Here is a 15,253-nt window from a genome sequence, read left to right as displayed (position 1 = left end):
ACTCTTTCTTAAATGAATCCAGAGACTGGGCCTCCACTGCCCTCTGGGGCAGAGCATTCCACACAGCCACCACTCTCTGGGTGAAGAAGTTTCTCCTGAGCTCTGTCCTAAATGGTCTACCCCGTATTTTTAAGCTGTGTCCTCTGGTTCGGCACTCACCCATCAGTAGAAATATGTTTCCTACTGCCAGAGTGCCCAATCCTTTCATAATCTTATACGTCTCAATCAGATCCCCTCTCAATCTTCGAAACTCAAGGGTATACAAGCCCAGTCGCTTCAGTCTTTCAGTGTAAGGTAATCCTGTCATTCCAGGAATTGACCTCGTGAAACACTGCACTCCCTCAATAGCCAAAATGTCTCTCCTCAAATTTGGAGACCAGAACTGCACACAGTACTCCAGGTGTGGTCTCACCAGGGCCCTGTACAGCTGCAGAAGCACCTCTTTGCTTCTATACTCAATTCCTCTTGTTATGAAGGCCAGCATGCTATTAGCCTTCTTCACTACCTGCTGTACCTGCATGCTTGCTTTCATTGACTGGTGTACAAGAACACCCAGACCTCTCTGTACTGCCCCTTTACATAAATTGATTCCATTGAGGTAGTAGTCTGCCTTCCTGTTCTTGCTACCAAAGTGGATAACCATACATTTATCCACATTAAACTGCATCTGCCATGCATCTGCCCACTCACCTACTTGTCCAGGTCACCCTGTAATCTCCTAACATCCTCATCACATTTCACCCTGCCACCCAGCTTTGTATCATCAGCAAATTTGCTAATGTTATTGCTGATACCATCTTCTATATCATTAACATATATTGTAAAAAGCTGCAGTTCCAGCACGGATCCCTGCGGTACCCCACTAGTCACTGCCTGCCATTCCGAAATTGAGCCGTTTATCACTACCCTTTGTTTCCTATTAGCCAACCAATTTTCAATCCAATCTAGTACTTTGCCCCCAATACCATGGGCTCTAATTTTACTCACTAACCTCCTGTGTGGGACTTTATCAAAAGCTTTCTGAAAATCCAGGTACACTACATCTACTGGATTTCCCTCGTCCAACTTCATAGTTACATCCTCAAAAAATTCAAGAAGATTAGTCAAGCATGATTTCCCCTTCATAAATCCATGCTGACTCTGTCCTATCCTGTTACTACTATCCAGATGTGCAGTAATTTCATCCTTTATAATAGACTCCAGCATCTTTCCCACCACTGAGGTCAGACTAACTGGTCTATAATTTCCTGCTTTCTCTCACCCACCTTTCTTAAAAAGTGGTATAACATTAGCCACCCTCCAATCCTCAGGAACCGACCCAGAATCTATTGAACTCTGGAAAATAATCACCAATGCATCCACAATTTCCCGAGCCACCTCCTTCAGTACCCTGGGATGTAGACCATCAGGCCCCGGAGACTTATCAACCTTCAGACCTAACAGTCTCTCCAACACCAAATCCTGGCAAATATAAATTCCCTTAAGTTCAGGTCCTTCAGCCATTGTTACCTCAGGGAGATTGCTTGTGTCTTCCCCAGTGAACACAGATCTGAAGTACCCATTTAATTCCTCTGCCATTTCTTTGTTCCTAGTAATATATTCCCCTGTTTCTGTCTTCAAGGGCCCAATTTTTGTCCTAACCATTTTTTTGCCTTGCACATACCTAATAAAGCTTTTACTATCCTCCTTAATATTCTTGGCCAGTTTACCTTCGTACCTCATTTTTCCTTTGCGTATTTCCTTCTTAATAATCCTCTGTTGCTTTTTAAAAGCTTCCCAGTCCTCAGTTTTCCCACTTATCTTAGCTATGTTATACTTTTTCTCTTTTAACTTTATATGTTTCTTTACTTCCCTCGTCAGCCACGGCCGCCCATGCCTCCTCCTGGGATCTTTCTTCCTTTTAGGAATGAACTGATCCTGCAACTTCTGCATTATACACAGAAATATCCGCCATTGTTCCTCCACGGTCATCCCTGCTAAGGTATTGCACCATTGAACTTTGGCCAGCTCCTCCCTCATAGCTCCATAGTTCCCTTTATTCAACGGAAGTACTGTCACTTCCGACTGTACCCTCTCCCTCTCAAATTGCAGATTGAAGCTTATTGTATTATGGTCACTACTTCCCAATGGCTCCTTCACTTCGAGGTCTCTGACCAATTCTGGTTCATTACACAATACCAGATCCAGAATTGCCTTCTCCCTGGTCGGCTCCAGCACCAGCTGCTCTAAGAATCCATCTCTGAGGCACTCCACAAAGTCTCTTTCTTGAGGCCCAATACCATCCTGATTCTCCCAGTCTACCTGCATGTTAAAATCCCCCATAACAACTGTAGTGACATCTTTGCGACAGGCCAATTTCAGCTCCTGATTTAACTTACATCCGACATCCAGACTACTGTTTGGGGACCTGTAGATGACTCCCAAGAGGGTCTTTTTACCCTTAGTATTTCGAAGTTCTATCCACACTGACTCTACATCCCCTGACTCTAGGTCCCCCCGCGCAAGGGACTGAATATCGTCTCTTACCAACATGGCCACCCCACCCCCTCTGCCCGTCAGTCTGTCCTTACGATAGACGTGTATCCTTGAATATTCATTTCTATAATAGTCTATAATAGTCTATAATTTATCCAAAATATCTTTCAAACTGACCACAAAGATTGTTGGTGTGAAGAACTGAACTTTCACACAATTGTAGGAAGAGTTGCTGTTCTGAGGCCAGGCACAGCAGGAGCTTCTAATCATCTCTCCACAAAGTGTGAGTGAACTAGGTGCAGAACATAGAAAATACTTCATTTTACTTCATTGCTGTAAAATCTAGGAATAAATGCTTGAATGATCTCCCTTTTAACCTAGAAAGATTAAATAAAGTCAAATAAAATATCCCTTGTATCAGTGGAGCAGCCTAATCGATAATGTCTCTTATCAGAAAGCTTGGCTCAGAGTAGATTCCAGGTTGTGCAGTGATGATCATTCTCTCATGATCTGCAAACATTGTCTACATGTAGCTTAACCTTGGGTCACAAAGGCTGCTAATATCTCTGTGCTTCTCCTTTCCTCTCAGTTATACTGAGTACAAGTGGAATTAGGGTTAAGAAAGAATGTGGATATTTTTAGTAAATAAAAGGAGGAAATGAAATTATTATTCTTATTTTCTTAACTACTTACCAACATGCCTGTTTTCATAGCCAAGAGCAGCCAAAATGATAACACCTTGTGGAATGTGCAGGAGGATTTTCAGCAGATGCCTGACTCCATAGGAATCAAAACAAAAATAGTTCAGCTTCCTGTTTTCTTGTGAGAAAGCAAGTCTGGAACAGTGCAGCCTCTGTAAACAGTACTTTACATATTGATGCCATTGACATCACCAACTTGCAAAGTACCACCGTTATTTTAATTGGCATGTTGCAAGTGAAACGTGGTATAGATTGGGATATTTTGACAGATGTAAGCAATAAAAGCTTTGTTATTCATACAACATTCCTTTCCGAATATTTAATTTACCCAGTATCTGGGTAACAAATCCTTAGGTTGTATGAAAAGCAAGTTTATGGTGTTTAAAATTAATTAGCTACTGAGTTGCCCAATGCTATACATTGTAGTTAATATTCTTTCAACTCTGATATTAACTGTTCTTGCAAGCTGGAAGTAAAGGATCCCATGGCATTACTTCAGAAAAAAGCAGGGGAGTTTTCCCCAGTGTCCTGGTCAATATCTATCTCTCAATCAATATCACAAAAACAGATGATATGGTCATTATCATATTCCTGCTTCTAGGAGTTTGCTGAGTGTGTATTGGCAGCTGTATTACATGTTACAGTTGTACAAAAGTACTTCAATGGCTATAAATTACTTTGGTATGTCTGATGGTTGTGAAGGGTGCTATAGAAATGTAAGTCTTTTATGAATTGCTTCAACATAGTATTTCACATGGGCAGTCAAGAAGACTTACAGGCTTCAGCTGAGGTTAATGGACAGAAGATAAATGGGCCCAGTTTAAAATCATATTGTCATTTTTAAAATGTTGATTATAAGCTCCTATGCAATATCTTAATTGGAAACAATCTTGAGCAACTTGACCTTCATGATATGCTTTTACTAGTAATATTTCCGTATCTCCACTGACTGGAGAGATTAGTTCTGGTTTCTTCCTTTATCAATTAGCAATTTGGAGCATAACGTTCAAGAAACCAGATTTAGACAAGTGAATATCATTTAGAGGGTTGTGGGACTTGATGAGTTTTCAGAGATGTGGAGTAAGACCATGGAAGGATTTGCAAAGGAGAGTGTAAATTTTAAAACTAAAGTATTGCTTGACCAGAAGCCAATGTTGCACAAGCACAGAGTGAATGGGTGTGAGCTAAAACCCAACAGAGGCAACAGCATTTGGAATGACCTCAAGATTACAGAGGGTAGAATGTGGGAGGCCTTGAAAAAGTTTCCTAAATAGGAGTGGGCAGCAAGAGGGAGAATTGAAGAGAGTGTATCCTGGTCAACAAGAAGCTGTTGGTGCCTGTGAGGGGGCAGTGGGAAGTGGAATGCCCATGAAGCTCGAGTCAGTGAAACAGAAGGTTTTCAATGGAAATTGGGCCACTTACCAACCATTCAGCACTCTCCTCTTGTACAGTATAAATGTTGTTTCTTTTTGCATTGACGTTCTTGCAAGTTGTCCTGATAAATGTATGAGGAAAAGATTTGACAAATGTCATTTTTCTCAGCATTATACCAATTCTGACTCTTTGAATAATTAATACTGGAAGTTTTCTTTGGATAAAGCACGTAATGTATTTACTTACAAGAAACTGGAATTATAAAATACAGAATTTATTTCATAGTATACAGTACAATATTGCACACAAATATAAGAAACAGACTAGATAATTGATTGATTGTTCTTTGCAATTACTTATTCCAAAACAAAGTTTTCATTCTCAGCCTGAGAGATTCAGTTCTGTTTTTGGTAAAATAGCGTGTTCATTCAATTTGAAATCTGATGTCTTTAATATAAAACTTGTGTTACAATGTGCTGTGCCCGGGCAGATCCCAGAAATCCTGAATGTTGGGCTCATTTATGGCAAAATCCCAAAAGTTTTCTATTGACTTGTAGGCAATATTGACAATTCTATTAGCAAAAAAGAGAGGTTTGTATTCAGACAAACTGCCAACAATAATTTGTCTATAATTGATCTCATTAACCTTCAGTAACTCCCTTCACTTGGCCCCAGGCTTTTACACTATTTTTAATCAGATTGAAGTACTTAAATATTGAAGTTCTATTATAATCAGAATATCCAAGCATGAGATTCAATGTATGACATTTGAAGCAAAAGAAGATGCAGTATTTTATTTTTAAATTATTAACCAAACCTTTCCTTCACCATAAACCAAAACCCCTATTAAAAGGTTGGTTAATATGATCAGTGTAACTTGGGTTGTAAAAGAAATATGAAACAAAATGATTGAATATTTCTTGCTGTTTTATATGAACATTGATGGTGTGAAAATGTTCTCCCGGCCATCAGCTGTGATACATTTTCCCTTAAGAGACATGTGCTTCTATTCCTGAAAGGAATACTCTTTTGACTAAACTCATTTAGACGCAATGCATCTGTCACAAAATGAAGAATGTTATTAATATTTCAAAGGAAACAATTTTTTTTTTATTTAGAATGGCTGGCAAATGACACCTGGTATCTCACCATCTGGTGACCTCAGAAAATGAAATTGCTTTGTAAAGCTCTAGCTTTCTGTGAAACACTGTAATCCAACAGATGATGTTCATCTGGGTCTGCCAAAGGGTGCCCAGCTGTCCCAGATTTTTTTTTAAAAATCACAGTGATATTTACTTATAATAATATAACTAATTACTGTTCACTTCTGCAAATTCAGAATTGTTAGTTTTTTTTATCTGAAAGATTAAAGACTTTTTCAGAAAAAAAGCATAGGCGGTTACTGAACAAACTGATGCTAAGACACAGTTACTTCCTTGCTAAGTTGATTTCATTGGCACTTAAATGATGTCTCTTATCAGGCTGTGTCTTGATGTAACCATTCTCTAGGTCAATATGTAATGTTGTAGTCCATTATGGAATGGTTTGATGTATTTTAACTGTAACAACATAAAGGTCAAGGATGAGGAAAGGTTAACTGGTTCTCAATATCTCTCTCTACAAATGCATGTCTTTCTTTTTAAAGCAATTTTCACAACCATGAGATACATAAAGCCCTTTGGAAGTGGAGTCAACTGTTGTAGTGTAGCAGCTAATATCCAGCAAGCTCCCACAGACAGCACTGTGAGAATGATCAGATTGTCCGTTTTTGTGACACTGATGGATGGATGAATATTAGCCAGGGCAATTTTGCTGTTCTTTTTCAAATGAGCACCTGCATTCACCCAAACCGGCAGATTGGAAGAATCTTTCTCCTCCAACAGCACAGCACTCCCTCAGTACTACACTGAAGCTTTGGTCAGTTCTATACTATCAAGTAAATTCTGTATTTTATATTCCCAGTTGATTGTAAGTAAATATATTAGAGGTTTGCCTAATAAAAGCTTCAGTATTAATTATTCAAAGTCAGAATTGGTACATTGTTGAGAAAAATGACAAATTTCTCAAAACCTTTCCTCATACACTCATCAGGACAACTTGCAAGAAAACCAATGCAAAGGGAAAACAATGTTTATTCTGGACAAGAGGAGAGTGCTGAATAGCTGGCAGTTCCCTCAGTTCTGATTTTTGTGTACCACCTGGAATGAGAGCTGAAGCTGGAAACTTGTGATTCAAAGGCAAGACTAATACTAACTCAGCCACAGTTGAAACTGAACGTGCAGCTTGGCTTCCCCTGAAATTGACTTGTATGCCCTGTAAAGTGTAAATACTCTCAGCCTCCTATCCCACAAAGTAAGTCAGGGTGAGGTGTCCATATTTGACTTTCACCTTAAGACCCCATCCCCACTTGGGGCGGAGTCATTGCTAATGTCCGTATACCTGAATTCTTTTAAAAGGTTTGGGATTTTCTGGATTTTACGTCACCTTTTTCATGTAACTGAATACCTCAACCAAAACTGATTAGTTGGTCCTTCTGTGGTAGAAGTTGGTACTTCTATTTCTTCCAAGAATAACAATTTAAAATTCATCTCCAAATGAATTTTATAATTTGTGCTTATGATCTTTTATTTGTGATGAGGAGGTGCCGGTGTCAGATTGGGGTGGACAAAGTTAAAAATCATACAACACCAGGTTATAGTCCAACAGGTTTATTCAGAAGCACTAGCGTTTGGATTGCTGCTTCATCAGGTAGCTGGTGGGCACAGAATTTATAGCACAAGATCATAGTGTCGTGCAACTGATATGGTATGTTGAATAAACTTAGATTGCTGTTAAGTCTTTCATCTTTTAGAATGGGTTGCAGATTTTGATTCATTAATATGTAATTCCCAGAACTACTTTCAAGTCACATTCCTGAGATAATTTAAGATTTTCTTTAAAAAAGTGACATCTCAGCTCAGACAATGCATTAAAAGCTGTGAGGTTAGAGTGTCTGTATTCCAATCTTGAATCAGACTTGGTTCTATTTCTAAAGTAGGAATTTATAAAATGTTACATGGATTGACTGCCTGCAGATTGTGTGCTTCTTAAGCAAAATAAAATGTTTCTGCAAATACAATTCTGCAAATGCTAATTCACCCCATAAACGTATGTGTGTGTGTGTGTGTGTGTGTGTGTGTGAGAAAAATGCTGTGAGTTTTCTCATTGCTGTGCAGGTATTACTCTGACCTACCTGCATCATTTGCCTCATATATGGGGCATGGGAACCCAGACTGTAGCTTTAGGGTGCAGGACCTGGAGAATAGGGAGGTTAGGAACATGGCATCAATTTCAAAGGAGGGTGCCTGTAAACAGGAAAGTGGCTTGAAGTGTGTATACTTCAATGCAAGAAGTATACGAAATAAGGTAGGTGAACTTGCAGCGTGGGTTGGTACCTGGGACTTCGATGTTGTGGCTATTACGGAGACATGGGTAGAACAGGGACAGGATTGGCTGTTGCAGGTCCCTTGGTTTAAATGTTTTAGTAGGGTCAGAGGTGGGGGTAAAAGAGGGGGAGGTGTGGCATTGCTTGTCAAAGATAGTATTACAGCTGTGGAAAGGACGGTGGATGAAGACTCGCCATCTGAGGTAGTTTGGGCTGAGGTTAGGAATAGGAAAGGGGAGGTCACCCTGTTAGGAGTTTTCTATAGGCCTCCTCATAGTCCTAGAGATGTAGAAGAAAGGATTGCGAGGATGATTCAAGAGAAGAGTGAAAGTAATAGGGTGGTTGTTATGGGGGACTTTAACTTTCCTGATATTGATTGGGAAAGCTATAGCTCAAGTTCGTTAGATGGGTCAGTGTTTGTCCAATGTGTGCAGGAGGGTTTCCTGACACAATATGTAGATAGGCCAACAAGAGGTGAGGCCATACTGGATTTGGTTCTGGGTAATGAACCAGGCCAGGTGTTAGAATTAGAGGTAGGTGAGCACTTTGGGGACAGTGACCACAATTCGGTGACTTTCACTCTAGTGATGGAGAGGGATAAGTGTGCACTACAGGGCAAGAGTTATAGCTGGGGGCAGGGAAATTATGATGCGGTGAGGCATGACTTAGGATGTGTAGCTTGGAAAAGTAAGCTTCAAGGCAAGGGCGTAATTGATATGTGGAGCTTGTTCAAGGAGCAACTATTGAGTGTCCTTGATAAGTATGTACCCGTCAGGCAGGGAGGAAAGGGTCGTGTGAGGGAGCCATGGTTTAATAAGGAATTGGAATCCCTTGTTAAATGGAAGAGGGCGGCCTATGTAAAGATGAGGCGTGAAGGTTCAATTGGGGCGATTGAGAGTTATAAAGTAGCCAGGAAGGACCTGAAGAGAGAGCTAAGAGCAGCAAGGAGGGGACATGAAAGGTCCTTAGTTGGTAGGATTAGGGAAAACCCTAAGGCTTTCTATAAGGTATGTCAGGAATAAAAGAATGACTAGGGTAGGAATAGGTCCAGTCAAGGATAGTAGTGGGAAGTTGCGTGTGGAGGCTGAAGAGATTGGGGAGACACTGAATGAATACTTTCCGTCAGTATTCAATCAGGAACAGGACATTGTTGTCCATGTGAATACTGAGTCACCATTAAGTAGAATGGTTGGCTTTGAGGTATGTAGAGAAGAGGTGTTGGAAATTCTGGAAAGGGTGAAAATAGATAAGTCCCCTGGGCCTGATGGCATTTATCCTAGGATTCTCTGGGAAGCAAGGGAAGAGATTGCAGAGCCATTGGCCTTGATTTTTATGTCCTCGTTGTCTACAGGAGTAGTGCCAGAAGATTGGAGGCTAGCAAATGTGGTTCCCTTGTTCAAGAAGGGGAGTAGGGATAACCCTAGTAACTATAGGCCGGTGAGTCTCACTTCTGTTGTGGGCAAAATCTTAGAGAGAATTGTAAGGGATAGGATTTATGAACATCTGGATAGGAATAATGTGATCAAGGATAGTCAGCATGGTTTTGTGAAGGGCAGGTCGTGCCTCACAAACCTTATTGAATTCTTTGAGAAGGTAACTAAGGAGGTGGACGAGGGGAAAGCGGTAGATGTGGTGTATATGGATTTTAGTAAGGCGTTTGATAAGGTTTCCCATGGTAGACTACTGCAAAGAATACGGAGGTATGGCATTGAGGGTGAGTTGGAGGTTTGGATTAGGAGTTGGCTGGCTGGAAGAAGACAGAGGGTAGTAGTTGATGGCAAAGGTTCATCTTGGAGTGCCGTCACTAGCGGTGTTCCGCAAGGACCTGTTTTGGGACCATTGCTGTTTGTCATTTTTATAAATGACCTGGAGGAGGGGTTAGAAGGTTGGGTGAGCAAGTTTGCGGATGATACGAAAGTCGGAGGAGTTGTAGACAGTGAGGAAGGATGTGTCAGGTTTCTAGCGGGATATAGATAAGCTGCAGAACTGGGCAGAAAGGTGGCAAATGGAGTTCAATGTAGCTAAGTGTGAGGTGATTCACTTTGGTAAGAGTAACAAAAAGATGGGGTACTGGGCTAATGGTCGGATACTTGGTAGTGTGGATGAGCAGAGGGATCTTGGTGTCCATGTACACAGATCTTTGAAAGTTGCCACCCAGGTAAATAGTGCGGTGAAGAAGGCATATGGCGTACTGGCTTTTATTGGTAGAGGAATTGAGTTCCGGAGTACTGAGGTCATGCTGCAGTTGTATAAGACTCTGGTGCGGCCACATCTGGAGTATTGTGTGCAGTTTTGGTTGCCATTCTATAGGAAGGATGTGGAGGCACTGGAACGGGTGCAGAGGAGGTTCACCAGGATGTTGCCTGGTATGGTAGAAAGATCGTATGAGGAAAGGCTGAGGCACTTGGGGTTGTTTTCATTGGAGAAAAGAAGGTTTAGGGGTGACTTGATAGAGGTATACAAGATGATTAGGGGTTTAGATAGGGTCGACAGTGAGAATCTTTTTCCACGTATGGAGTCAGCTATTACAAGGGGCATAGCTTTAAATTAAGGGGGGGTAGGTATAGGACAGATGTTAGGGGTAGGTTCTTTACTCAGCGAGTCGTGAGTTCATGGAATGCCCTGCCAGTAGCAGTGGTGGACTCTCCCTCATTATGGGTGTTTAAGCAGGCATTGGATAGGCATATGGAGGATAGTGGGCTAGTGTAGGTTAGGTGGGCTTGGATCGGCGCAACATCGAGGGCCAAAGGGCCTGTACTGCCCTGTATTCTTCTATGTTCTATGTGAGGTACATGTCATCATCAAAATGTGTTGAGAAAAACAGGCATTTATTTCAGTGCAAGGGTTGTGCCCCATTGTTCATTTTGATTTTTTTTAAATCATGCACTCTTTTAGTTGCTGTGAATTTTAAATTTTCTATCCTATTTTCACGTAGTCACTGCCCTCTCCTGCATAAGAAGATGACTTGTTGTTGAGGTGCAGTTACACAGAAACTGCCCATCTCAGATATGGAGGTGTTTAATTGTGTGTTTGAAATTAGTTAATAAAAAAGCAGCTTTAAAGGGTCTACTCTTGTATCAGTGTGTTTGACCAAGATTAGCGAGACATTCAGCTTATTGCTGTTTGCAGGACATTGCTCTTTGCTCAGCATAACTGTAGTGTCCACCTACAACACTAGTCACACTTCAAAGCAATTAACTGAATGTAAAGCATTTTGAGGGAAACACAATAAGGCATGATGCATGAATCCCGTGAAGATGCTGTGTATTTAGAAATCCTCCTTCTCTTAGAGGACACCATCCCCAAATTTTTCGCTCATTGTGCTCCCCATTTGCAGAGCACAAATAGAACATTTATCCAGTAACTTCGAAATTAGGACAAATAGTGAAATTTTATTGCAAGGATTTTTTTTAGGACATAAAATTTTGCATTGGATTCCTAACACATCTGCAATCATTTTTCCCCCCACACAGAAACTAATTGCAGTCATTATTAATGGTTATTTTGGCTGCACTATTGTTATGAAGGCTGTTCTTTTAACTTTTGATCGTGATATATTTATTTTCTCTTCTCCCTTGCAGCCAGGGAGGTCAAATGAATGATCAAGCTTAAAGTGCAACTGTTGAACATATTGGGAATTTTAATTTTCTAGTACAGTACAAATACTTTCTGAAATAATAACAAGGGTAGCCATTAGCAACCATTTCCAGAACATCTCCTGCTGTTGGTGTATTTTACTATTCATAAAATTCATAGAATCCCTACAGGCTATTTGGCCCAACAAGTCCACACCAACCCTCTGAAGAGTATCCCAGCCAGACCTATTCCCCTACCTATTATCCTATATTTACTATACACCACTGAACACTATGGGCAATTTAGCATGGCCAATCCACCTAACCTGCACATCTTTAGATTGTGGGGGGAAATCGGAGCACCCCGAGGAAACCCACGCAGTCACGGGGAGAATGTGCAAACTCCACACAGACAGTTACCCGAGGCGGGAATCGAACCCAGGTCCCTGGGGCTGTGAGGCAGCAGTGCTAACCACTGAAAAGCCTTATTGGTTAGTTAATTTGTTTTTAATGCACAGCTTCTCAAAAAGGACAAATAGTTTTTATTATTTGCACATATAGAATGAAAAAACATGTTTTGCATTTTGTTACATCTGAAAGACATCAACTTGAGCTAATTACTGATTAATATCAGTCACTGGAGTTGTTCTCCTTGCTGATCTCCCACTTTGCATCCTCTGTAAACTTAAACTGATCTAAAACTCTGCTGATAACTGAACATAGACCATAAAACTGCTCATCCATCACCATTTGTCTTTGTTGAGCTGTATTGGCTCCCAGTCCAGCAATCCGTTCATTTTAAAAATTCTCATCATTTAAAAACACATTCTGATATGGCTTCATGTCTTTCTACCTCATAGAATATCACTACTGTGGAAGCAGGCAACTTCAGCCCATTGAGTCCACACCGAGCCTCTGAAAAGCATGCCTCCTTGACCCCTGCACCCTATCCCCGTAACTCTGCATTTCCCGTGATTAATCTGCCTTGCCAGCACACCCCTGGACACTATGGGCAATTTAGCACAGCCAATCCACTGAACCTGCACATCTTAGATAGTGTGAGGAAACCAGAGCACCCAAAGGAAACCCGCAAAAACATGGGGAGAATATGCAAACTCCGCACAGACAGTCACCCGAGAGTGGAATCGAACCTGTGTTCTGGCACTGTGAGGCAGCAGTGTTCACCACTGAGCCACCATGCTATCCAAACCATAGAAATGTAATTGTATTTTCCAGCACTCTCGCTAAATTGATTTAACAGGCAAATTTCTTTTTTCTATTCACCTCCCTCTGTGGTTGGGAATTTCACAGATTCATATCTTCTGAGTGAAGAAATGTCTCCCTATATCAGTAATAAATTATCAACCTCTTATCCTGTGACCATGTTCTTCGCTTCTAGAAACCCCTGCCAAGAGAAACCATCTTTCACCACATGCTTCCAGCCCCTTCTCTACTCTTCTGATATGAAACTGTTTGTCAAGCATAACTGAAAGAACTGCAGATGCTGGAAATCAGAAACAAAACAGAAATTGCTGGAAAAGCTCAGCAGGTCTGGCAGCATCTGTGGAGAGAAATTATTAATAATTGCTGAACATTAACAATACCACATTTGAGGAAGAAGGATCTTGCTTCCACCTTATAAAGTGAAAATTTTACACAAGAAATGATGCTTTACTTGTAAATGAACATGCTTTCTGAAAAGGAACGTTTATTTTTCTGTTTTAATGTAAGTTTCCTCTTTTTTTTATTTTAAGTGGAATTAAAACCATCAACATGACAACCACAGAAGATCCAGCTACAAAGAGCCAGGAAAGGTTTCGTTGCCAACCAGATGTTCCTTTACCTGCTAAAGAACCCCGGGCAAAATCTAGACCCAGAGACAATAAAAGAGCTAAAGGAAAAATTAACATGCGTTCTCCTTCTGGACTTTTCATTATCTTAGGGCTCTTTATCGTCATGGTGGGGATCGCTATAGCAGTTGTCGGCTACTGGCCACATAAGCATAATTCTCGAGTGTCAGTGAATCACAAAGGTACAAACTCTAGTGAGACCCAACATGCAAGAGTAAGGCTTCAGTCTCAACTTGGGCTCAAGCATGAGAAGCTGAAGTTGATTGGCCCACTGATTATGGGATTTGGGTTGTTCATATTCATCTGTGCAAACACAGTACTACATGAAAACCGGGACAGAGAAACCAAACTTTTAGCACAAAGGAATATTTATTCTATGGCTTGCCAAGCTTGCAATGGAGAGAATAAAGAACCAAAACCGATGCAACTAGGTCCCAGTCCTCTCTCCACAGACACCAGTTTTCAGTATTTGGAACAGTGCTGTGCTAGTGAAAAAGCCAGCAGGGCAAACCTAGGTCAAGCAGAGATATGGACCAATTGTCGCATGTCTGTTAAACAGAAGATGACTGCCCAACTGCTGCATCATAAAAGGCCTTCTCCTTCCATCTCTCTTCATAGTGTCCAGTCAGACTCCTGCAACTCCAGTGAAAGAAACCTCAATGTTCCCTTGAACTGTGGCATTGACTCCCTGGTTTCCACATCTGTAATATTACCAGTTATTAAATTGAACAATTGCATCATTGATACTCCTGTTACTACTACAGTGATAGAAGGTGTTGAACTAGACCGGAAAATGGTAATGGTTTCCACTGAAGACATAAGCCAGCTGCAGAATTATGGTTACATTCGGTCCGGTAGTATCCACAGTGCTGATGATGCTCCCTGGCTTGTGGACATGGACTATTCCTTGCCTGAGAAATCATTCTCCAACAGGTTCATTGGAAAATTGTTGTCTCAAGGCATCGCCAGGAAAGTGTATGGTTCAGACATGCAACTACACACGTGTACTTACTCCAAATCATTTGACCTTGGGAAGGATGCGAGGCAGCTCAGTGAGCACCAGGTTGAACAAAAACACAGGAGTTGGCCACGTTTAGATTGCAGTTCTATTAAAAAATATCTGAGACTGGAAAACCGAGAAGACTCTGTGGACCGATTACTTGAACAGATTGAGCGTGAGTATGCCACTGAGGAACAAAATATTCAGGAACTCAGCACCCCAGAGGAATGAAAGAAATAAAGACTTTTTGTAAATTAGAAATGTACTGTTCTTATAAAATATATTCTTCAGGTAGCCAGTTCCATGAAACCACTTTGATTGTGGACAGTTGAAAATATTCTCGGCTGACAGAAAGTTAATGTCCCATGTTGTAATTATGCCGTCTTTTATTTGGTTGGCAATAAGGAGCCTGTGTATTTCTACAGACCTTAAGGTTCAGGGAAATCATTGGTCCCTCACAGCTATAACCAGCATTCAGTTTGTATCTGTTGGAGGGATTCAAATGATTAGATTAGATTCCCTACAGTACGGAAACAGGCCCTTCGGCCCAACAAGTCCACACTGACCCTTCGAACAGTAACCCATCCAGACTTATTCCCCTACTCCCTATATTTACCCCACTAATGCATCTATCACTATGGGCAATTTAACATGCCAATTCACCTAACCTGCACATCTTTGGATTGTGGGAGGAAACCGGAACACCTGGAGGAAACCCACACAGACATTGGGAGAATGTGCAAATTCCACACAGACAGTTGCCCAAGGTGGGAATCAAACCCGGGTCCCTGGCGCTGTGAGGCAGCAGTGCTAACCACTGAGCCACTGTGCCGCCCCTTCTCTGAGGCTTTCCA

The 15,253-nt window shown here is 41.2% G+C and overlaps 1 protein-coding gene across 5 annotated transcripts in view; it reads left to right on the top strand.

Annotated features, from left to right (window-relative positions):
* Window positions 1-15,253, top strand: part of LOC122563376 (transmembrane protein 200A-like) — a 77,295-nt gene that overhangs the window by 8,280 nt on the left and 53,762 nt on the right. For 3 of the 5 annotated variants that reach the window (XM_087976731.1, XM_087976732.1, XM_087976730.1), the window contains exon 2: window positions 13,304-14,574. The exons of 1 other annotated variant lie outside the window; for it this stretch is intronic. In XM_087976731.1, coding sequence (XP_087832857.1) covers window positions 13,304-14,574 — 1,271 coding nt within the window. Of the gene's footprint in view, window positions 1-13,303; window positions 14,742-15,253 lie in introns of those variants that run through there. One more of the 5 variants, XM_043717116.2, reaches the window with a different exon arrangement.

The sequence above is a fragment of the Chiloscyllium plagiosum genome, unplaced genomic scaffold (genome assembly GCF_037043375.1).
Source record: "Chiloscyllium plagiosum isolate Xiang-an unplaced genomic scaffold, Cpla_swu_hap1 HiC_scaffold_30, whole genome shotgun sequence".
Lineage (NCBI taxonomy): Eukaryota > Metazoa > Chordata > Chondrichthyes > Orectolobiformes > Hemiscylliidae > Chiloscyllium > Chiloscyllium plagiosum.
The sequence above is the reverse complement of the archived record's forward strand: the minus strand, read 5'-3'. Positions and strand labels throughout refer to the sequence as shown.